The sequence below is a fragment of the Anolis carolinensis genome, unplaced genomic scaffold (assembly GCF_035594765.1).
Source record: "Anolis carolinensis isolate JA03-04 unplaced genomic scaffold, rAnoCar3.1.pri scaffold_9, whole genome shotgun sequence".
Taxonomy (NCBI): domain Eukaryota; kingdom Metazoa; phylum Chordata; class Lepidosauria; order Squamata; family Dactyloidae; genus Anolis; species Anolis carolinensis.
This window is the reverse complement of record NW_026943820.1, coordinates 7,149,752-7,174,967: the sequence shown is the minus strand read 5'-3', so window position 1 is coordinate 7,174,967 and position 25,216 is coordinate 7,149,752. Positions and strand designations below refer to the sequence as shown.

Below are 25,216 nucleotides of genomic sequence, written 5' to 3'. Positions count from 1 at the left end.
AGAGCTCCAATTCTCCACTTAACTGCCATGGTGCGATGCTCTGCAATCCTGGGGTTTGCGGTTTAGTGAGGGTCATTTAAACTTCCCATCCAGAGAGCTGGAGTGCCTCTCCAAACTACACATCCCAAGCTACCATAGGATATAGCCATGGGAGTCGAAGTGGAATGAGAGTGCTATAATTGTTTGGGATGAAGCAAGTTATATTAAACTAGCTGTGCCCGGCCACGCATTGCTGTGGCGTTGTCTGGTGGTGTTGGTGAGAAATTGTTGAGGTAGTGGTGGTATTGAGTGTCTGTTGTATGGTTGTCTTTATGTTTCGTATGCACACTGAAATGGATTATATGACAGTGTGGAGTCAAGATAATCCAGTTCAAAGCAGATAATATAGATTATAAATGGGTTATATAGCTGTGTGGAAGGGCCTTGAGTCTACACTGCCATATAATCCAGTTAAAATCTGATAATCTGTGGAAGAGGCCTAAGTGAGGCCTACCTGTGCCTGTCCCCTGGGCTGAGTAGGTTGCTAGGAGACCAAGTGGGTGGAGTTTAGCCTTCAAACTGACAACAATAGGATAAAAACTATTATTCCTCTCCCTGTGATTAGGACTTTATTTTTATTTTCTTTTTGTTGTATCAACCTAGAGCTGTGAATGATGGGTTGTGTTGTCAAATTTCGAGGTTGGGGGGCCTGTAGTTTTATTGTTTTGTCCGCTGCCCTGATGCCATCATTCTTTTATATATATATAGATTGGTTAGAAGAATTCAGTAGTAGTGCTGCCACGAGCCACTAATGCAGGCATGGGCAAACTTCAGCCCTCCAGGTGTTTTGGACTTCAACTCCCACAATTCCTAACAGCCAGTTTGACTGTACCTGTTTGGTGTGGGAGGGGTTATAGACATGTGATTGTACTGAGCATGTTCAGACTCATGACTCCATTTTGTATTCAGTTTTGTATCACACCTCAGTGGAGGTGGATGCATGTTGCTGTTCGGACTTCAGCACAGAAGTATGACTTATGGACTTCAGTGAGTACAACTATACCTAAAAACTATGGACTACTGCCTGTACTAATGGCTAAGAATTTGAGACTGAGGATAAATATCTATTGTGGAAACGTCTTGGAGAAGTTGGAAAGGTTTTGGTTGCCAAATAGTGTGTTTATGGGTTGCTATGAGTTTTCCAGGCTGTATGGCCATGCTCCAGAAACATTATATCCCGACGTTTTACCCACATCTATGGCAGGCATCCTCAGAGGTTGTGAGTGTGTGTATGATTCCGTGAAAGAGAAAAGGAAAAGATGAGAGGAAAAGGGGGGGGGGGAATCAAAATATCTGCTTTTGTTGTTAGATTTTTGATATTAAAGAGTCAATTTATGGAGGCAAAATTAAGAGTGAGAACCCAACTAGCATCCATCTGAAATTAAGAGTAAATTGCCCTCTATATTAGCAGCTGTGTAGGGAAACTTGGCTTTAATGTGTGGGGATATAATGGCTTCTCCACATGTGGGGTTTTGACTTTTGCAGATTTGATAATTCATATATTTCATTGAGTCCCCTTGGTGATGCAGTGGGTTAAGCCACTGAACCTGCTGACCAAAAGGTTGGCTGTTTGAATTCGGGGAGCGAGGTGAGCTCCCGCTGTCAGCCCCAGCTTCTGCCAAACTAGCAGTTCGAAAACATGCAAATGTGAGTAGATCCATATGTACCGCTCCAGCTGGAAAGTAATGGCACTCCATACAGTCATGCCAGCCACATGACCTTGGAGGTGTCTACGGACAACGCCGGCTCTTCAGCTGAGCAATGGAGATGAGCACCAAGCCCCAGAGTCGGACACGGCTGGACTTAATGTCAGGGGAAAAGCTTTACCTTATATTTAATTGAAATATTCTCTCTAGAAGTCTCTGTGTCCTCCAGTGCGATTTTGTGGTATACTTCCAGTGGAACTCGACCATAGAGTTGTGCTGGAGGACCTAGAAATTCCTAGGGCGAAAAAAATTAATTATGCAAAATTATATTTATTTAATTTATTTATTTACAGTATTTATATTCCGCCCGTCTCACCCCGAAGGGGACTCAGGGTGGATCACATTATATACATATAAGGCAAACATTCAATGCCCATATACACATAGAACCAAGACAGAAACAGACGCAGAGTCAATTTAACCTACTCCTGAGGGGATGTTTGATTCTGGCCACAGGGGGGAGCAGCTGCTTCATCATCCACTGTGACAGTGCTTCCTCATTCCAACATTGTAAATTAGTTAAATTTGTCTCCCCACTTTATAAGTGGTACCTTATTTCCTACTTGATAGATGCAACTATCTTTCGGGCTGCTAGGTCAGCAACGAGCAGGGGCTATTTTTTAATTTTTTAATTGACGGGTGCTCACCCCGTCACGGGCTGGCCTCGAAGATTTAGATAATACCAGTAGAAAATAAACATAATTAATATTAGCAGTATTTTATGTGCATATTTATGGGGGTCCTCTGCCCGAGGCTTAGTGAATATGGAAGGCTAACAGTATTTTGGGCAGAGCTCTACTTCTTTTTTTGAAAAAGACTTTTTTTCCTTTGCAAATAGACTAACAAAGCCAGCATCTCCATTGCAGTCTCCTTCCCACCGTCCACCGAAGGTGCCTCAGTGGACCCTCTTTCTTCCCCTGCTGTGTTGTCAGACCCCAAATCTCTTGAGCTGCAACGTGCCAACGGCTTCGGTTTCCGGCTGTTGCCAGAGTATCTGCTGCCTTGCTGCAGAGTTGGCAAGCACCCGCGTGGCATGGAATCGGTGCCGGAGCCAGGCTCGGTTCTGACCAGACGGAAGTCATGGGCGGTGTAGTTAAATACCAGCCCCTTGGACGCAGGGAGCATCCATTTTGTTGCTAATTGGTGGTTTAAAAGCCATCGGACACCTTACCTTTTTGAGCCGCTGCTCATCGATTCCAGCACTGTTTCAGGTGCAAGTGGGCTTTTGGGAAATCCGTGTTGTTTATGTCGGGCTACTATTGAGGTGTGTGCATGTGATTCGTTGACCGTAACTGCTTCAGTGGAGACTTTCCTCTTTCGAGGCCAAGCCAGGAAGGATTTTTTTCCTCACTGCCTTATTTGAAACTCGTTCCGACTAGTATCTGCGGAAAAATGCTCACGTACAAGCACTTAACGCAGCAGCTCTTAGAAATGTTTGTATCGCTCTGAGGCATGTTGCGTTTTGTTTTCTTGACTTGCTGTTTATTGCTTGGCAATACAGTAGACAGGTGTTAAACCTGCTTGGGGGAGACTTGGGGGGGGGGAGAGAAGGAGAAATAGCATAACATTAATACTTGTGCTCTACATTTAGTGTTCTATTTTATTTTTGTGCAAAAAAAGGATCCGTACACGCTAATTGTCTCCCTTTCCCTCCTTTTGGCTCAAATATCATTATGTTTGATTTGATCCTTGTTGTTTTTCAGCCATTGAATCCCTCGCTGGAAAATAATATATTTATTCCGTAGTAGCAGAAGGGCCATAGTGCTGTTGAACGGCTTTGTCCCTATTTTCACAGATGCACTGGGAATTGTTTTTTAATCTCCTTCCTGCTTTCCCATTACAGATGGCGACGACGACCCACAACTCTCCTGGGTGGCTTCCTCTCCCTCCAGCAAAGATGTTGCATCACCCACTCAGATGATAGGAGATGGGTGTGATCTCGGCATCGGGGAGGAGGAAGGGGGGACCGGCCTGCCGTATCCCTGTCAGTTTTGCGATAAGTCCTTCATTCGCCTGAGCTACCTTAAAAGGCACGAGCAGATCCACAGCGACAAGCTACCTTTCAAATGCACCTACTGCAGCCGGCTTTTCAAGCACAAAAGGAGCCGGGACCGACACATCAAGCTGCACACGGGGGACAAGAAGTACCATTGCCATGAGTGCGAGGCCGCCTTCTCTCGCAGCGACCACCTCAAGATACACTTGAAGACGCACAGCTCCAGCAAGCCCTTCAAGTGCACCGTCTGCAAGCGAGGCTTCTCTTCCACCAGCTCCTTGCAGAGCCACATGCAGGCCCACAAGAAGAACAAGGAACACATGGCCAGGAGCGAGAAGGAAATGAAGAAGGACGACTTCATGTGCGACTACTGCGAGGAGACCTTCAGCCAGACGGAAGAGCTAGAGAAGCACGTCATGACGCGCCATCCACAACTCTCCGAGAAGGCCGACTTGCAGTGTATCCATTGCCCTGAAGTGTTTGCTGATGAAAATGCCCTGCTTTCCCACATCCACCAAGCTCATGCCAACAAGAAACACAAGTGCCCCATGTGCCCAGAGCAGTTCTCGTCAGTGGAGGAAGTTTATTGCCACTTGGATAGCCATCGGCAGCCAGATTCCAGCAACCATAGTATCAGCCCCGACCCAGTCTTGGGCAGCGTGGCCTCCATGAGCAGCGCCACTCCAGATTCCAGTGCGTCCGTGGAGCGGGGCTCCACTCCAGACTCAACTTTGAAACCCATGAGAGGGCAGAAGAAGATGAGGTCCCTGGAAAGGGAAGAAGGCCAGACCTGGTCGAAGGTTTCCTACAGTTGCCCTTACTGCACCAAGCGCGACTTCAACAGTCTTGCCGTCTTGGAGATCCATCTGAAGACCATCCATGTGGACAAACCCCAACAAAGCCACACGTGCCAGATTTGCCTTGAATCCATGCCCACCTTGTACAACTTGAATGAACACGTGAGAAAAGTGCATAAAAACCATGCATATCCCATGATGCAGTTCAACAGCATTTCAGCCTTCCACTGTAACTATTGCCCAGAGATGTTTGCAGATATCAACAGCTTGCAGGAACACATCCGCATTGCCCACTGCGGACCGGGAGCCACAACTCAAGATGGCAACAATGCTTTCTTTTGCAACCAGTGCTCCATGGGCTTTCTGACAGAGGCCTCTCTGACTGAGCATATCCAGCAAACTCATTGCAACCTTGGAAACTCAAAGTTGGACTCTCCTGTGGTTCAACCATCACAGTCTTTTATGGAGGTCTATTCCTGTCCCTATTGCACAAACTCGCCCATTTTTGGCTCCATCCTAAAGCTCACCAAACATATCAAAGAAAACCACAAGAACATTCCACTGGCGCACAATAAAAAGGCAAAAGGCGAACAGAGTCCGGTATCTTCTGACGTGGAAGTGTCTTCTCCCAAAAGGCAGAGGCTTTCTGCCAGTGTTAATTCCGTTACAAATGGCGAATACCCCTGTAATCAGTGTGAATTGAAGTTCTCCAGCTTTGAAAGCTTCCAGACACATTTGAAGTTGCATTTGGAATTATTGTTAAGGAAGCAATCATGTCCTCAGTGCAAAGAAGACTTTGATTCCCAAGAATCCCTTCTGCAGCACCTTACTGTCCATTATATGACGACCTCCACTCATTACGTATGTGAGAGCTGCGACAAGCAGTTTTCATCCGTCGATGACCTGCAGAAGCATTTGCTGGACATGCACACTTTTGTGTTGTATCATTGCACTCTTTGCCAAGAGGTTTTTGACTCCAAGGTGTCAATCCAAGTGCATCTGGCGGTGAAGCACAGCAATGAGAAAAAGATGTATAGGTGTACAGCCTGCAACTGGGATTTTCGGAAGGAGGTGGACCTTCAAATCCACGTGAAGCATAGCCATTTGGGCAACCCTTCGAAGTCACACAAATGCATCTTCTGTGGGGAGACATTTAGCACCGAAGTGGAGCTGCAGTGTCACATCACAACCCACAGCAAAAAGTACAACTGCAAGTTCTGCAGCAAAGCTTTCCATGCTATCATCTTGCTTGAAAAACATTTACGGGAGAAACATTGCGTCTTTGATGCTGGCACTGAGAACGGTACTGCGAATGGCATGACGCCGGCTGCGAAGAAAGCCGATTCTGCAGATATCCAGAACATGTTGATGAAGAACCCGGATACCTCCAACAGCCATGAAGCTAGTGAAGATGATGTGGATGCTTCCGAGCCCATGTATGGCTGCGATATCTGTGGGGCGGCTTATACGATGGAGGTCCTTCTGCAGAACCATCGCTTGAGGGACCACAACATCCGACCTGGGGAAGATGATTGTTCCAGGAAGAAAGCAGAGTTCATCAAAGGTAGTCACAAGTGTAACATCTGCTCAAGGACCTTTTTCTCAGAGAACGGCCTCCGGGAGCACATGCAGACCCACCGAGGCCCGGCAAAGCATTACATGTGCCCCATTTGTGGGGAGCGCTTCCCATCTCTTCTGACCCTGACAGAGCACAAAGTGACTCACAGTAAGAGTTTGGACACTGGAACATGTCGGATCTGCAAAATGCCTCTGCAGAGCGAGGAGGAATTCATTGAGCACTGCCAGATGCACCCCGACCTTAGAAATTCCCTCACTGGATTCCGCTGCGTCGTCTGCATGCAGACCGTCACTTCGACCCTCGAGCTGAAAATCCATGGAACGTTCCATATGCAAAAATTGGTGGGGAACTCTGCAACGTCATCGCCCAATGGCCAGGCCTTTCAGAAACTCTACAAGTGTGCGCTGTGCTTGAAAGACTTCAGGAACAAGCAAGACTTGGTGAAACTGGATGTTAATGGTCTACCATATGGGCTGTGTGCCAGCTGCATGACCAGGAGCACCAATGGACAGTCTTTGGGCATGACCACGCCGGAAGTTAGTGAAAGACCGTGCGGCAGCCTGAGGTGCCCAGAGTGTAGCGTCAAATTCGAAAGTGCCGAAGACTTAGAGAATCACCTCCAGCTGGACCACAGAGACCTGACACCTGAGACGAGCGGCCAAAAGAAGGGCACACAGACATCCCCTGTTCCCAGAGTAAGTACTGCTACAATGTAGCCTTTTCATAATCACCATAATAAATTCAGTCAGCTCTCCATGTTTGTAGGTTTGTGTTAGGGATTCCTCCTCTTCAGAAGAGGAAGAGGAGCAGGAAAGTGTTCATGAGTCAGAGGGGCAGTTGGAATCTGAGGAGGAGATTTTGCAAGTACCCACATTTCAGGAAAGGCGAAAGGAAACAGAGCAGAGACGTTGTTTAGCTAGAATAGCTGCCAGAAATGCAGCCAAGTAATTAGGAACTGCCCTAGCAGCTGTGAGGGGACTCCGGGCTATAAAGCGGAACTAGGTGCAGTCAGCTTTTGCTGGTAACAAACTGACTCTAAAGCCTAAGCCTTTGCTCCCCTTGTGCCTGCTTCAAGTCTGCATCTGGGAAACTACTCCTAAGGATTTATTGCTGTTTCTTTGTCTGAAGTAAGACTGTTACTTGGTTTGGGAATTTATCAGACTTCAGAACTGTGTTTGCCCTAAGACTTCCTTGCTATCTTTTGCATTATACCATTGAGTGTGCTATTCTTTATGTTTTGCTGAAGTAAAGCAGTTTTCATTTAGTTACTGTTTTAAGGCTGTTACTGAAAGACAAAACAGGACAGTTTGAGTTTTGCAGATTTAATTTATTTATGGATTTAATATTATCTCCTGGAAGTTCTAGGTAAGTGGTTCTCAACCTGTGGATCCCCAGGTGCTTTGGCCTACAATTCCCAGAAATCCCACCCAGTTTACTAGCTGTTAGGATTTCTGTGAGTTGAAGGCCAAAACATCTGAGGACCCACAGTTTGGGAAACACTCTTCTAGGTTCTCCAGTGTGATTCTATGATTCTATGGGATTCTATGGTCAACATTCAGCAGATGCTGGGGGACCTAGAGAATCCCAGGGAGCTGTTCTCTCAGATTAAAAAATATCACTTTAAAAATGCTAAATATAGACTATAAAATATTTACATCAATATTGGCAAATAGATTAAAATCAACACTGAGCAATTGGATCAAATCTGATCAAGCAGGCTTTCTACATGGAAGGCAAATTAAAGGATAATCTTAAATATAATTGAACACATTCAAAATGCAAAAGTTTAAAAGGGGGCACTTTTATTATTGGATGCTGAAAAGGCCGTCGACATACTAAACTGGAACTTTATAATTGAACTACTAAAGAACCTAAGTTATCGGGGAAAAGTCATTAACGGAATACAAGCTGTATATACAGAACAAAGAGTAAAAATTAAAATTAATGGAGATATCACCAAAACATTTCCAATATAGAGAGGTGTGAGACAGGGATGCCCCCTCTCACCCTTATTATTCATACTTGCAATAGAAATCCTAGCAGGAAAACTACGTCAAGATGAAGACCTGATAGGTATAAAAAATGTGTTCGTTTTTATTTTGTTGGGGTTCATTGCCCTTAACTCCAGAAAATGTGAAGGCCTGATGGTAGATGTTCACTAGAGAAGTTCACATTGCGCATGTTGGGGAATATAACCACTGCCTTTAGTATTGAACATTCCTATTTAATGCGCCCACGTCTTTTTCACCAAGAAAGCTAATAGATATGAGTGAGTTCCATATAAGTAAGTTCTATGCAAACATTGGGAAAAAATATGTGCCTACATCCACTTGTTATCCCCATTAGGTAGACCCATTGGATCAATGGGAACTTGCTAAGCGAGCACTTATGTAAATGCCATTGATTCAATGCGCCTCCTTTAACTGAGACTAACAATTGGCTTTAACCCTTGGCTTCAGATATGCCAGTTCTGCAGTACTTAGCTATGGGACACAGATGTGTTTGTCTAACTGTAAAAATACAACATTACATGCTTAATTATTTTTTAAGGTACCAGCTGTTCTTGTTTTCCAAAAAACCTATTTTATTTTCCTGCTACCTATTAAGCTGTGCTGTCAAAACTTGTGGCATGAAGCAAGTGTGTCAAGCACTGCTCATTCCACAATCTTATTTCTGAAATATAGATGGACAATTGCATCTTTTTATAAACTACCGTATATACTCAAGTATAAGCCGACCTGAATATAAGCCGAGGCACCTAATTTTACCACAAAAAACTGGGAAAACATTGACTCCAGTATAAGCTGAGGGTGGTAAATTTCAGAAATAAAAATACAGTAGAGTCTCACTTATCCAACACTCGCTTATCCAACGTTCTGGATTATCCAACGCATTTTTGTAGTCAATGTTTTCAATATATCGTGATATTTTGGTGCTAAATTCATAAATACAGTAATTACTACATAGCATTACTGGGTATTGAACTACTTTTTCTGCCAAATTTGTTGTCTAACATGATGTTTTGGTGCTTCATTTGTAAAATCATACCCTAATCTGATGTTTAATAGGCTTTTCCTTAATGCCTCCTTATTATCCAACATTCTGCCGGCCCATTTATGTTGGATAAGTGAGACTCTACTGTAGATACCAATAAAATTACATTAATTGAGGCCTCCGTAGGTTAAATATTTTTGAATATTTACATAAAGCTCAAATTTAAGGTAACACTGTCCAACTCTGATCAAATCATTATTCTCATCTTCTTCAATGTCAATGGCTTATGTATCCTTTTAATAATAATAGAGTAAAATAATACATGTAATAATAATAATAATAATAATAATAATAATAATAATAATAATGTACATACAGAAAAATAATACATGTAATAATAAATAGAGTAAAATAATAAATGCAATAATAATAATATCAGAGTGAAATAATAAATGTAATAATAATAATAATAATAATAATAATAGAGTTAAATAAATGTAATAGTAGCAACAATAATAGCGAAAAATAATAAATGTACCATATATTCTTGAGTATAAGCTGACCCAAATATAAGCCAACCAGGACCCTCACCCGAGTATAAGCCAAGGGGGGCTTTTTCAGTCTTAAAAAGAGGGCTGAAAAACTAGGCTTATACTCGAGTATATTCAGTAATTCTCAATGGGATTTAAAAAATGGCTATTGTCAATCCTGAACCTGCTGGAAAGGGTGACCATAAGTCTTAAAATGTTTATTTATTAATATATTCATATCCTACCTTTTATTATGGAATTACAAGGTTGTGCAAAGTGAACCGATGTAAACAACTGAAAGCAGTTCCAGAGTTGAAATAATCAAAATAATTTAAACAATGGGAAAATGAGTTGCTTTGAGTTTTCCGTGCTGTCTGGCCATGTTCCAGAAGCATTCTCACCTGACGTTTCGCCCACATCTATGGCAGGCATCCTCGGAGATTGTGAGGCCCTCACAACCTCCGAGGATGCCTGCCAAAGATGTAGGTGAAACGTCAGGTGAGAATGCTTCTGGAACATGGCCAGACAGCACGGAAAACTCACAACAAGAAGTGATTCCAGCCATGAAAGCCAAGACCTACGTATACACACAGTGACATAAGTATAAAAACAACAATGTACAACAACTACTTCTACTCTCTTTTAAATGGTGCTGCCTTTTTGAATGCCTGGCTTTTGACGATTTGAGTTCTTGGAGGTTTTTCATTAATAGAATTGCCATATGTCCAAGTCAACTTGATTGTAAATAACCACAAGAGCAACAGGATGGCTTCCCATATCGGCTTTACTATCCTGCTCAAAGTTGAGGGTGACAGGCCCCGAACCAGAGATGCTTCTATTTGTTTGTTTGTTTGTTTGTTTCCCATATTTATATCCACCTTTCTCTACCTGGGGGGGACTCAAGGCGGCTTACAAATGGCACTTATGCAGTGCCTTAGGCATAACAGACAGACATGAAATGAAATTATTAAAATTAAACAGACACAATTAAAATTTGAGCCTCCGGTAGCACAGTGTGTTAAAGCGCTATGCTGCTGAACTTGCAGACCAAAAGGTCCCAGGTTCGAATCCGGGGAGCGGCGTGAGCGGCCGCTGTTAGCCCCAGCTCCTGCCAACCTAGCAGTTCGAAAACATGCCAAAGTGAGTAGATCAATAGGTACCGCTCTGGCAGGAAGGTAACGGCGCTCCATGCAGTCATGCCGACCACATGACCTTGGAGGTGTCTACGGACAGCGCCGGCTCTTCTGCTTAGAAATGGAGATGAGCAACACACCCCAGAGTCAGACATGACTGGACTTAACGTCAGGGGAAAACCTTTACCTTTATCTTTACTATGACTCCTAGGAGCCCTCTTCAGAGTGCTACACAATGTTTACCCTCTGAATGTTTAGCTATTATTATTGTCCTGTTTTTAATTCTATTGATAGGTTTCATTGTTCTATGTAGTTATAATATTTTCAATTGATTGTCCAGTGTTTTAACTTGTGTTGTTGGACTTGTCCATATGTGAGCCGCCCCAAGTCCCTTTGGGGAGATGGATGGCGGGATACAAAAATAAAGTTGTTGTTGTTATTATTATTATTATTATTATTATTATTATTATTATTTTATTGTATGACACAGCAAACAAGATAGACATGCTGGATTTCATATCACAAAACCACAAGTCGAACACTTCCCAAGTGTTTAGGACTGTGTGATGTATTTTCGGATGATGTGCGCAAATCCCAGTAGGGTGGCCTTTTGCAGTTGACAGATAGTAATTTTGTCAATGTCTATTGTTTCCAAATGCTGGCTGAGATCTTTTGGCACGGCACCCAGTGTGCCCATCAGCACCAGGACAACCTGCACTGGTTTCTGCCAGGTCTTTGAAGTTCAATCTTGAGGTCCTGATAGCGGCTGAGTTTTTCCTGTTGTTTTTCGTCAATGCGACTGTCACCTGGGATGGCAACATCAATGATCCAAACCTTGTTCTTTTCCACAACTGTGATGTCTGGTGTGTTGTGTTCCAGAACTTTGTCAGTCTGGATTTGGAAGTCCCACAGTATCTTTGCGTGTTCATTTTCCAATACTTTTGCAGGTTTGTGATCCCACCAGTTCTTTGCTGCTGGGAGGTGGTACTTGAGGCATAAGTTTCAATGAATCATTTGGGCCACATAGTTGTGCCTCTGTATGTAGTCTGTCTGTGCAATTTTCTTACAGCAGCTGAGGAGATGATCAATGGTTTCGTCAGCTTCCTTGGACAGTCTGCATTTTTGGTCATCAGCTGATTTTTCGATCTTGGCCTGAATTGCCTTTGTCCTGATGTCTTGCTCCTGGGCTGCAAGGATCAGGCCTTCTGTCTCCTTCTTCAGGGTCCCATTCGTGAGCCACAGCCAGGTCTTCTCCTTATATCAGCTTTTCCTTCAATTTTGTCATGGAACTTTCCATGCAATGTTTTGTTGTGCCAGCTGTCAGCTCTAGTTTGTAGTGCGGTTTTCTTGTACTGATTTTTTGTCTGCTGTCCTTTGAGGATTTTCTGATTTTTGACTTCAATCAAAGCAGGTTATTATTATTATTATTATTATTATTATTATTATTATTATTATTATTATTATTATTATTCCATCTTGATTACGAACCAAGCCCCATTCTGTTTAGAATCAGAACTTTTTTAGGCATTCCTTTTCCATAGCTCCAAAGGGGGGGAAAGCAGGTGGAAATCTTTATTTTCCATTTCCCATTCTCTTTATCTTTGAAGGATATCTTCACTGTACTGCGTATAGTCAAATGTGAACAATTTTCTTTTCTTTGGCGCAAAACATTGATTAAGTAGAAGCTATTCCCAGACTAGTTCATGATCAAACCGGCAGCTGCTGTCTTAACGTGAATTTCTGTGGATAAGTCTGCCACCGGCATCTGTACTTTAATATGATTCTTAGCAGTTTCAGCACATAGGCAACCTTCTGAGAGGGCTTTCAAGTCCACAGAATTTGGAAAATAATATCTGCTGTGCAGTAGGTTCTTCCTTTCTTGGCATCCCAAATATCATTGGAAGGACCGTTGAGTCTCGGAATGGCCCATGGTCAGCAAGCAAAGGGGATGTGTGCATAATATTGTAAGACAATTTACCTTCAATGGGTCCTGGCTCAGGAGGGAAAACAGGTAGAAAACCCAGTCTCGTGAGAGATACAAAAAGCAAAGTTTATTGTTATCACAGCTATGATAAGGCAAACAGCCATACACACCCTAAAAGTCTGTACCATGCAAATGGCCGCCGCAAAGCATGTCGTAGCAAACAAAGAATATATAGGGTTGTTGTATGTCTTTCGGGCTGTGTGGCCATGTTCCAGAAGTATTCTCTCCTGATGTTTCGCCCACATCTATGGCAGGCATCCTCAGAGGTTGTGAGGTATGGAGAATATATACCTTGGCTTATCTAAAATTGACCAATGGCTGAGGATCTTCCTCACCTTCCACAGCTACTTTGGCATAAGTGATACCTGTGACCTCACTTGTTGATTTAAAGCTAACTTTTGGTCTTGGAACCTTCTGGAGAAAGGTACCAGCTCAGAGGAAGGGAGAGGCATATGCAGAGGCAAAGCCACATAGGCAAACGTTTACTATTTTTTGGTTTATAGTCCCTTCAATATGAGTGTAAAAAATCACACTCATAAAGTCGTCAATGTACTTGACACTAGAAGAAGGTCCTTTCCCCCCATTTGAGCTGGAAGCCCCTGATGAAACTTTGTCTTGTCTGCGGCCGGGATAGAGCTGTTAAAAGTCTCTCTTGTAGATCTTGCCAATCGTGACAATGTGTTGAGTTCAAAGGATTTCTCTGAGCTTGAAACAATCCGAGCGAGAGATTCTTTGCTTTGTTTCACTCCCTGCAACTGCATAGTGCTCCCTCGGGGTCAAGCGAATCGGTGACTAGACCAGCCTCCAGCTGTGATATACATCTAATTCTGCAGAGAATAAAATACGGAATGGAAACACCTCTCCCTTCAGTGCGAAGCCTCTCGAGAGTTCATCATCCAAAAACTACTTATTAGCCCCACTGTCGCCTTTCTACTTCGCGGTGCTTCATTGTGTTTCGCACTCGTCTTCAAGAACAGGCTCGGTCTTTTATGCCGTACTAATTCCGATTTTATATGAGGGTGCACACAGAAGCTGAAATACTCCAAGCTCTTGCTTGAACCCATTCTCTCTCTGCCCCCCTCCCTTCCCATAACACAGTTGTCGTGAGTGGAAATTGCTACCGCTCTCCTCCCGCACGCCTACTTTTAACTGTGTCTCTTCAGCAAGAGCTTCCGTACCTCTTCTTTCCTCAGGAGAGAATTTAAGTTCTTCAACAAAGTAAATGCTTTGAATCTCCTCCCAAGAGGGCAGATTTCTTTTGTAGAAGATAATGAAAAATCAGAATTCAGACCTGCACCAAATTACACTTTACACAGGAGCCCGAGATTGGCATATATGCTAATGCCTTCGACCTGCCGTTCTACCTTGCCCAGAACAATAACAATCTCTGGAGCAGGCGGATGGATGCAAACAATGCATTTGCCCTTTTGGGCTGGACCCTCATCATTCTCCACGGACCCCATCCGCTTGACTTATAACTGCTCCTGGTCCGGGCTTTGGCCTGTCTCCTCTGACACTGCCAACCTTGACATTTAGAAGGACGCAAGCCAGGCCCAGGTCCCTGGGGTGTAGCAGCAGTCTGTGAGTGTGGCTAATGCTTCTTTAGCAGCATTGCTTGAATTACAATGTGAACCCCTCTCCCCCCCAAGATCCCTGGGGTAAAGCTGCCTTGTGTATGCAGCTAATTCCCCTTTAGCAGGGCTGCTTGACTCACAATGTGTTAGGGATTCCTCTTCTTCAGAAGAGTAAGGGAAGCTGGAAAACGTTCATGAATCTGAGAGGCAGTCGGACAAGGGCAAGTACCCACATTTCAGGAGAGGAGAAAAGAAACAGAGCAGAGATGTCGTTCAGCTAGAATAGCTGTCAAAAATGCAGATGAGTAATTGAGAACTGCCTTAGCAGCTGTGAGGGAACTCAGGGTTATAAAGCAGAACCAGGTGCAGTCAGCTTTTGCTGGTAACAAACTGACTCCAAAGCCTAAGCCTTCGCTCCCCCTGTGCCTGCTTCGAGTTTGCATCTGGGACACTGCTCCTAAGGATTATTGCTGTTTCTTTGTCTGAAGTAAGACTGCTACTTGATTTGGGAATTTATCAGAGATTGTGTTTGCCCTAAGACTTCCTTGCTTTCTTTTGCATTATACCACTGAGTGTGCTGTTTATGTTTTGCTGAAGTAAAGCAGCTTTCATTTACTTACCACATTGTTTTAAGGCTGTTCTTGAAAGACAAAACAGGACACAATGTGGATTCCCAACACTCCATGTTTTACATATCTGTGACTGTGGTGAGAAGAAGTACCCTATATATTCATACATAAGTCTAGAAATTATAGTCAAAAAGTCAACCCTAAAAGCCTGGGTCAACTTACTCATGATCAATGTGTCGCAGAGATCCCTTCAACTGTTAGCAACACACCAACTGAATATACAGCAAGCAGTTTATTATAGAAGATATAAAAAAGCCAAGCAAAATATAGTAAAAAGTACGATCCAAAAAATAATGAGGAAATAATGTCTTCTAAGGTTTCAGATTAAATCCATAACATCAAGCTGTAGAAAGTCCATGGAGCAAGGCAGGTAAAAACCAGACAACATAGCAAAACAAGATCCTTGGCCAAACTTGGATAAAGTAATTCAGGAAGCCAACCTAGAATCCCTTAGGCCAACACCATAAATCCTTGGAAACAAGGAACACTTGGAAAACGTGAACCTGGGGCAAAGCAAAGTTGTCTCAACTGAGAAGTGAAAGCAACATGAAATGAAAGCCCTCCCCATTGAGAAATGCACTCTTCCTTCCTTATGAGACACCTGTCTTATTTTTCAATTGTAAATGAACTGATCGCCTGAGCTTTACTGAGAGTTCTCTATCTTTGTTGTAAACCTGTCTTCGGTTCAAGGTTACGTCCTCTCTATCCACATCAGAATCACTTCCAGAGTGTAACTTTGCAAAAGTTGGTGAAGGGTCATCTGAATCTGTCTGATCTACACTTAAGACCGGCTGTTCAGACACACATTCCGCAAGTGAAACATCATTTTCTGTATGAAAGTCAGCTTCAGGCTGATCAGAAGGAACAGACACAAGAACAGACACAGGCTGACATACAACAAATGTGCCTTCACTCTTATGCAAAAAAGGAATCATCCTCTTCTCTGAGTAGAGTGGTAGAAGACTTCCACCACTCTATCAGCTTACTCCATCTCGGGAGAATCTAATAGTAGTGCCAATCCCCTCTACTCTCTCCATCATGGTGACATTTCTGACCTTTCTAATGCTTGGGCAGAGGAAGGGCAACAGTGTCCAGCGATGACTGGCCCCATGAAATGGCATTGGTGCTCACCCATCTCTGTGAAATTACTCTTGACTTATCACAGTGATTCTCAACCTTCCTAATGTTGCATTCCCTTAATACAGTTCCTCATGTTGTGGTGACCCCCAACCATGAAATTATTTTCGTTGCTACTTCCTAACTGTCATTTTGCTACTGTTCTGAATCGTAATGTAAATATCTGATATGCAGGATGTATCTTCAGTCATTGGACCAAATTTGGCACAAAAACCCGATACGCCCAAATCAGAATACTGATAGGGTTGCGGTGTGTGTGTGATTTTGCTGGGATTTATAGTTCACCTACAATCAAAGAGCATTCTAATCTCCACCAACAATGGAACTGAACCACAGTTGGCACACAGAACTCCCCCAACCAACAGAAAATACTGGAAGAATTTGATAGGCATTGACCTTGAGTTTTGGAGTTGTAGTTCACTTACATCCAGAGAGCACTGTGGACTGAAACAATGATGGAACTGGACCAAACTTGGCACGAATATCCGATATGCCCAAATGTGAACACTGGTGGAGTTTGGGGAACTAGACCTTGAGATTTGGGAGTTGTAGTTGCTGGGATTTTTAGTTCACGTACAATCAAAGAGTCCCTTGAACCCCACCAATGATAGAATTGGGCCAAACTTCTTACACAGAATCCTATAACCAACAGAAAATACTGGTCTTTGGTGACCCTTTTAACACCCCCCCCCCAGGGGTCCCAACCCCCAGATTGAGAAATGCTGGTGTAGATGGGTCCTCAGTCTTCCAGCAGTTTTGACTAGATCCTTTAATACCTGGCTATTGAGTTCCATGTAATTGCAAGTAGAGAAAGAGGGAAAGGTGAAATGTAGGGTTGTGCAAATAAGTGCAAGAGCAATTAGGTTAGGATGGCAGTGCTAGATTATTTATCTATTTCATTTTGGTTCACAGAGACAAAGAGCTTGACCTCAGAAGCATATTGGTCACATGCAACCCCATAAATTTTTTAAATTACAGCCGGGGGCCCCGAACGCCAATTGCCTTTCCAGAGTACAGTAACTTTCAGCAGCTTGTTAAAAGCGCTTATCAAAGATAGCCAGTCAAACTAAATTGAACAACATGTTCTCTGTTTTCTAATCTCTTGTTGATTTGTAATACAACAGGCAAAAAGCCGTTTTTACTCAAGCCTGCCTTGTGCACGCAATACAAACCGAACAGCCTACAGCTGTCGAAATGACGTTACTACTCTATAATTCTTGACCAGCTCTTCTCGCTCTCTCCCTGTGTTTCTTTTTATTTCGGACCATTATTGATTTTTGTGTATGTGCAAGTGGGTTTTTTTTTCCCTACCTCCTTTACTCCGAGTCTTAACAGGAGAGGATTACAAAAAAAAATATATAGTCAGAGAGGAGCTATATTGAGATTACATTAAAAACAATAGGAGTACATGTTTCAGTAAGTGCCAGGATGTATTGATATTTGTAGCTCGAGAGGGAGAGGGCACGCTCGGAATATAGAGGATGCTCTGGATGCCTGTAATACTCCGCTAACAAGAACACCTCTGAAATCCTGCAGGTGTGGCTGAGAGAATCTCGAAAAATCTCCAAGGTAAACATTGAGGGAGAAAGTGGTTACAGGGAGAGCCTTCTGAAAAATAATTAATGGGCAAGAAGAAGAGAGAAAGAGAGAGGCTACCGGGTTCTTTTTACAACAGGAATATATATATACCGTATATACTCGAGTATAAGCCGACCCGAATATAAGCCGAGGCACCTAATTTTACCACAAAAAAACTGGGAAAACATTGACTCCAGTATAAGCCGAGGGTGGTAAATTTCAGAAATAAAAATAGATACCAATAAAATTACATTAATTGAGGCATCAGTAGGTTAAATGTTTTTGAATATTTACATACAGCTCTAATTTAAGATAAGACTGTCCAACTCTGATCAAATCATTCTTCTCATCTTCTTCAATGTAAATGTGCTTATGTATACTTTTAATAATTGTAGAGTAAAAGAATACATGTAATAATAATAAATACAGGAAAATAATAAATGCAATAATAATAATAATAATAATAATAATAATAATAATAATAAGAAGAAGAAGAAGAAGAAGAAGAAGAAGAAGAAGAAGAAGAAGAAGATCAGAGTGAAATAATAAATGTATTGGGGTTGTTGTATGTCTTTCGGGCTGTGTGGCCATGTTCCAGAAGTATTCTCTCCTACATCTATGTAGGCGAAACGTCAGGAGAGAATGCTTCTGGAACATGGCCACACAGCCCGAAAGACATACAACAGCCCTGTGATCCCGGCCATGAAAGCCTTCGACAACAATAAATATATTAATAATAATAATAATAATAGAGTAAAATAAATGTAATAGTAGCAACAATAATAGAGAAAAATAATAAATGTAATAATACCAATAATAATAATAGAGAAAAATAATAAATGTACCATATATTCTTGAGTATAAACTGACCCAAATATAAGCCAACCAGGACCCTCACCCGAGTATAAGCTGAGGGGGGATTTTTCAGTCTTAAAAAAAGGGCTGAAAAACTAGGCTTATACTCGAGTATATACAGTGTGTGTGTGTGTGTGTGTGTGTATATATATATATATATATATATATATATATATATATATATATATATACACACACACACACACACACACACACACACACACACACACACACACACACACACTTGGATAGGTAGTGTTTAATTGTGTCTTCTGTCCAAGATTTCCTGTAAGACCTGGACTTACAGATGTTGTTGAACTGCAGGATCCATCAGCCTAACCAGCTTAGTTTATTGAGAACAGTGATGGGAGTTGTAGTCATAGAATCAGAGTTGGAAGAGACCTCATGGGCCAAGCAGGAAAATTGCATTCAGAGAACCCCCAACAGATGGCCATCCAACTTCTGCCTAAAAGCCTCCAAAGAAGGAGCCTCCGCCACACTCCGAGGCAGAGAGTTCCACTGCTGAACAGCTCTCACAGTGACGAAGTTCTTCCTCATGTTCAGGTGGAATCTCCTTTACTGTAGTTAGGATCATAGAATCATAGAGTTGGAAGAGACCTCATGGGCCAAGCAGGAAAATTGCATTCAGAGAACCCCCAACAGATGGCCATCCAGCCTCTGCTTAAAAGCCTCCAAAGAAGGAGCTTCCACCATACTCCGAGGCAGAGAGTTCCACCGCTGAACAGCTCTCACAGTTAGGAAGTTCTTCCTCATGTTCAGGTGGAATCTCCTTCCTTTCCAGGAGTTTAAAGCCATTGTTCCATTGCGTCCTGGTCTCCAGGGCAGCAGAAAATAATCTTGCTCCCTCCTCCCTATGACTTCCACTTACATATTTATACATGGCTATCGTGTCTCCTCTCAGCCTTCTCTTCTGCAGGCTAAAAATGTACAGCTCTTTAAGCCGATCCTCATAGGGCTTGTTCTCCAAACCCTTGATTGAAACTGAAATAGCTATCAAAGTTCTAAACCTATGTAGGAATCAACGCCTTGGTTAACCAATTTGAAGTGCAGGCAAAATCCTGGAGGAGTTTCACTGCTCCATTGACTTTGGAACCACCAGCAAAATTGCAAAATTCAGAGGGATGCATTTGGAATCACGTTAGGCGAACTTCTATCTTGAAAAGGCAACACATTAAATGGAAATGCAATGGAAATAGCTGAATTCTTGGATTCTCTTAGGGTTGTTGTGTCTTTTCCGGGCTGTATGGCATGTGCAAGAAGCATTCTCTCTTGACATTTCGCCTACATAGATGTGGGTGAAACGTCAGGTGAGAATGCTTCTGGAACATGGCCATACAGCCTGGAAAACACACAACAACCCTGTGATTCTGGCCAGGAAAGCCTTCAACAACACATCTCTTAGGGTTTATGATACTTTGTGATTTCCATGTCCAGAATGTGGTTGGGGCTGAACAACCGATGTCAAGATTCTGTGCAGATCCAGTAAAACTATTATATTTTGTACATCCTGTATCATATTCTCAAATTCTGCTTACCTTTAGACTACTTGTTCTGTTCTGCTATAGGTAGACATGTAATACATCTCTTTCTGTGTTTTTACATACAGTAGAGTCTCAGTTGTCCAACATAAATGGGCCGGCAGAACGTTGGATAAGTGAATATGTTGGATAATAAGGAGAGATTAAGGAAAAGCCTATTAAACACCAAATTAGGTTATGATTTTACAAAATAAGCACCATAACATCATGTTATACAACAAATTTGACAGAAAAGGTAGTTCAATATGCAGTAATACTATGTAGTAATTACAGTATTTACAAATTTAGCACCAAAATATCACGATATATTGAAAACATTGACTACAAAGATACGTTGGATAATCCAGAACGTTGGATAAGCGAGTGTTGGATAAGTGAGACTCTACTGTACTTGCACAATCTGTATACAAATTAGCACAGATCAAGTATTCTCCTTGATGCAGTTAGTACGCAATGGACATTCCTGCCATTTTGTCTGACAATATAAAATGAGCTAATCTGCAAAAGAAAGGAGGGAAACATGAACGATGGGCATCAAAATATTGTCATGGCATTGCTTTCCTGCCACAGCCATTTTGACTTTTCATCCCTGCGTAAATTATTCCCAGGGATTTCCTTCTGATTCGGTCTCGGCACCATGAGGACACACCCCTGCCACTCTTAAATACAAACCTCATCTTCTCTGATTGAATAAATGGCTCATGTAATTGCTTCTTCACGCTATCTCCTTGTTTCAGCAGCTAAGCTTCATTAGTGTGACACAGGAGAAGGTTGAACAAATGGGCAAAGAAAGTCAGTGTCACATTTCATTGTAGGATTTCCGTAGCTCTTGGATTCACACCTTCACTTCTGCAAGGAATCCGTCCATTATTCTGCTCCGAAGTTCTGCAATATTTTTTTCCTCTCCATAGTTCTCTTGCTTAAAATATCCAAGTAGGTTTTTACAATAATGAACAACGAACTCACAATAGTTTGATGGTCTAAGGCAGGGGTCCTCAATGAGAGGGTCAGTCAATGCAACTTAAGCAATGTGCAGTCACTGAATTTTTGACAGCAGAAGGTGTCACCCCAAAGGAGATTCATCAAAGAATGCAAGCTGTTTATGTGATTGTGTTGATGTGAGTACTGTGCGTAGTTGGGCAAGTAAGGTGCACAATGGGTACTGTGAGACGCCGGTTGCAGAAACAGAGTGTCGACTTCTTTTGTGACGGCTTTAGAAAACTTGTTCATCGTTGACATAAATGTATCCAATTGTCTGGTGATTATGTGGAAAAGTGAATATTGGTAGTTAAAGAGCACATTCTAAGGATTATTTCTGAGTTTCATTTATTAAAATACTAGCTGTGCCCAGCCACGCGTTGCTGTGGCAAATATGGTGGTATGGGAAATAAAGTATTGAGGAATTGGTGGTAGTTAAGGTAAAGGGTAAAGGTTTTCCCCTGACGTTAAGTCCAGTCGTGTCCACCTCTGGGGGTTGGTGCTCATCTCCATTTCTAAACCAAAGAGCTGGCGTTGTCCGTAGAGTCCTCCAAAGTCATGTGGCTGGCATGATTGCATGGAGCGCCGTTACCTTCCCGCCGGAGCAGTACCTATTCATCTACTCTCATTTGTGAGGCCTAACTCTGCCTGTCCCTGGGCTGAGTGGGTTGCTAGGAGACCAAGTGGGTGGAGCTTAGCCTTCTAACTGGCAGCAATTGGATAAAAACAATTATTCCTCTCCCTCTAATGAGGACTTTATTTTTCTTTTCTTTCTGTTGTATGAACGTAGAGGCATGGATGACGGGTTGTGCTGCCAAGTTTAGTGTTTCTGGGATGTGTAGTTTTGTTGTTTTGTCCTAGGCCGAAATTTCATTACCCTTTTATATATGTAGATTCCCATCCAAACCCAAGTAACGAAGATGGAGGCGTTACTTTTCATTCAACCCCATATATTTATATAGATTGTGAGCATGTATATGTGAACTCTCGTACAAGATTATATTTTTCCTATGGCAAGCAAATGATCCTATTGAATGTCGTTTTCTTACTACTTTTTATTGCTACTCTTGTTTAAACAGAAGAAGACCTATCAATGCATCAAGTGCCAGATGACCTTTGAGAACGAAAGAGAGATACAGATCCATGTTGCAAATCACATGATAGGTAAGAATACTTTCATTTTTTCACAGAGTCTTTACTTCTTTTTCCTTGGACTTTTCTACTCAGTGCCGTTTTTCATACCTGCCTTCAATAAATGCATTTGGTTGAGGAGCTGACTCAGAGGGACCATTGAGGTGCCATTGTGTCCACGAGGATATGTGTGGATCAGGAATATTCGGAGTCAATTTTCCCATCAGTCTTGGGCAAAAGGAAATAGTTGGCTCACTTCTCCAAGCCACATCATTTTTAAGAATAATCCTCAAGATAAAAATAGTTTTAATGAGAGAGATGTGGGTTGTTGTTGGGTTGAGTGTGAACGTCTCCCATTTCCGTTCTATGGTTGAAACTCGTGCAGTACGGAAACAATAGCTTCAAGTTACATATCTGCTCTTTATGCTGGATTTTGATTTTATATTATTGGTCTTTGATTTATGACAAATGTTACATTATATCACACGTTAGATCTTGCTTCCCATCTTTAGGCAGAGTAATGGTCTTACAGTTGGGTCTCGCTTATCCAACATAAACGGGCTGGCAGGACGTTGGATAAGTGAAAATGTTGGATAATAAGGAGGGATTAAGGAAAAGCCTAATAAACATCAAATTATGTTATGATTGGAAATTAAGAAAGAAAGCCCAATACTCACTAACAAATGTCAGGGGCTATAGGCTGTATTATTATTATTATTATTATTATTATTATTATTATTATTATTATATTTCAGCTCCACTTTATCTTGAATATACTTCTGTATACAGTATAAAGTGTTCCCTTACTTATTGCGGGGGTTACGTTTCTGGACCACCCGCAATGAGGGAAAATCCACAAAGTAGGGACGCTATATTTATTTTAATATTTATCAATTATTTTAGTACTTATACACTATTTTAAGTTTTATCGACCAATCATGTGTTGATAAATCGCCTCCTTCTCTTCCCGTTGCCGCTTGGGCTCCTTTTCTCTCCCTTCGGATTCTCCTTCCTCTTTTCCTCATTATTATTATTATTCCTCTTATACTCATTATTATTATTATTTTATTATGACACAGCAAACAAGATAGATATGCTGGATTTCGTATCACAAAATCACAAGTCGAACACATTATTATTATTATTATTATTATTTTATTATGACACAGCAAACAAGATAGATATGCTGGATTTCGTATCACAATATCACAAGTCGAACACTTTATTATTATTATTATTATTATTATTATTATATTATGACACAGCAAACAAGATAGATATGCTGGATTTCGTATCACAAAATCACAAGTCGAACACTTTATTATTATTATTATTATTATTATTATTATTATTATTATTATATTATGACACAGCAAACAAGATAGATATGCTGGATTTCGTATCACAAAATCACAAGTCGAACACATTATTATTATTATTATTATTATTATTATTTTATTATGACACAGCAAACAAGATAGATATGCTGGATTTCGTATCACAAAATCAAAAGTCGAACACTTTATTATCATTATTATTATTATTTTATTATGACACAGCAAACAAGATAGATATGCTGGATTTCGTATCACAAAATCACAGTCGAACACATTATTATTATTATTATTATTATTTTATTATGACACAGCAAACAAGATAGATATGCTGGATTTCGTATCACAAAATCACAAGTCGAACACATTATTATTATTATTATTTTATTATGACACAGCAAACAAGATAGATATGCTGGATTTCGTATCACAAAATCACAAGTCGAACACATTATTATTATTATTATTATTATTATTATTATATTATGACACAGCAAACAAGATAGATATGCTGGATTTCGTATCACAAAATCACAAGTCGAACACTTTATTATCATTATTATTATTATTTTATTATGACACAGCAAACAAGATAGATATGCTGGATTTCGTATCACAAAATCACAAGTCGAACACATTATTATTATTATTATTATTATTATTATTATTATTATTATTATATTATGACACAGCAAACAAGATAGATATGCTGGATTTCGTATCACAAAATCACAAGTCGAACACTTTATTATCATTATTATTATTATTTTATTATGACACAGCAAACAAGATAGATATGCTGGATTTCATATCACAAAATCACAAGTCGAACACTTTATTATTATTATTATTATTATTATTTTATTATGACACAGCAAACAAGATAGATATGCTGGATTTCGTATCACAAAATCACAAGTCGAACACTTCCCTAGTGTCTAGGACTGTGTGATGTATTTTCGGATGATGCGTGCAGATCCCATTATTATTATTATTATTAATTATTATTATTATTATTATTATTATTATTATTATTATTATTATTATTATTATTATTGTTAGAAGCCCCTGATTGTGTAATGGGTTAAAGCCTTGTGACTTGAAGGTTGGGCTGCTGACCTGAAGGCTGCCAGGTTTGAATCCAACCCGGGGAGAGCGCGGATGAGCTCCCTCTCTTCGCTCCAGCTCCATGCGGGGACATGAGAGAAGCTCCCACAAGGATGTTAAAAACATCAAAACATCCACTTGTCCTCTGAGCAACGTCCTTGGAGATGGCCAATTCTCTCACACCAGAAGCGACTTGCAGTTTCTCAAGTCGCTCCTGACACACACAAAAAACGTTATAATTTTACAAATTAAACACCAAAACATCATGTTTTACAACAAATCAGCAGAAAAAGCAGTTCAATACATGGTAACGTTATGTAATATTTACTGTATTTACTAATTTAGCACCAAAACATTGCAATGTATTGAAAACATTGACTTCAAAAACACTGACTGCTAAAAGGCAGTCTGCGTTGGATAATCCAGAATGCTGGCTAAGCGAAGGTTGGATAAGCGAGACTCTAATTGTATTTTCTCAGTGGTGTAACAGCTAACCACGGCTTACGCAAACCATGGTTCTCTCGGCTTGTCAGTAAGTTTTGGATCTGAAAAATGAAATGTAGTTTAATGTGTTGT

The 25,216-nt window shown here is 41.2% G+C and overlaps 1 protein-coding gene across 3 annotated transcripts in view; it reads left to right on the top strand.

Moving 5' to 3' along the window:
- The window catches only part of znf423 (zinc finger protein 423), a 499,271-nt gene that overhangs the window by 261,603 nt on the left and 212,452 nt on the right, over positions 1 to 25,216 (top strand). For all 3 annotated transcript variants that reach the window (XM_062961910.1, XM_062961911.1, XM_062961912.1), the window contains 2 exons: positions 3,589 to 6,812; positions 22,148 to 22,232. In XM_062961910.1, coding sequence (XP_062817980.1) covers positions 3,589 to 6,812; positions 22,148 to 22,232 — 3,309 coding nt within the window. The remainder of the gene's footprint in view (positions 1 to 3,588; positions 6,813 to 22,147; positions 22,233 to 25,216) is intronic.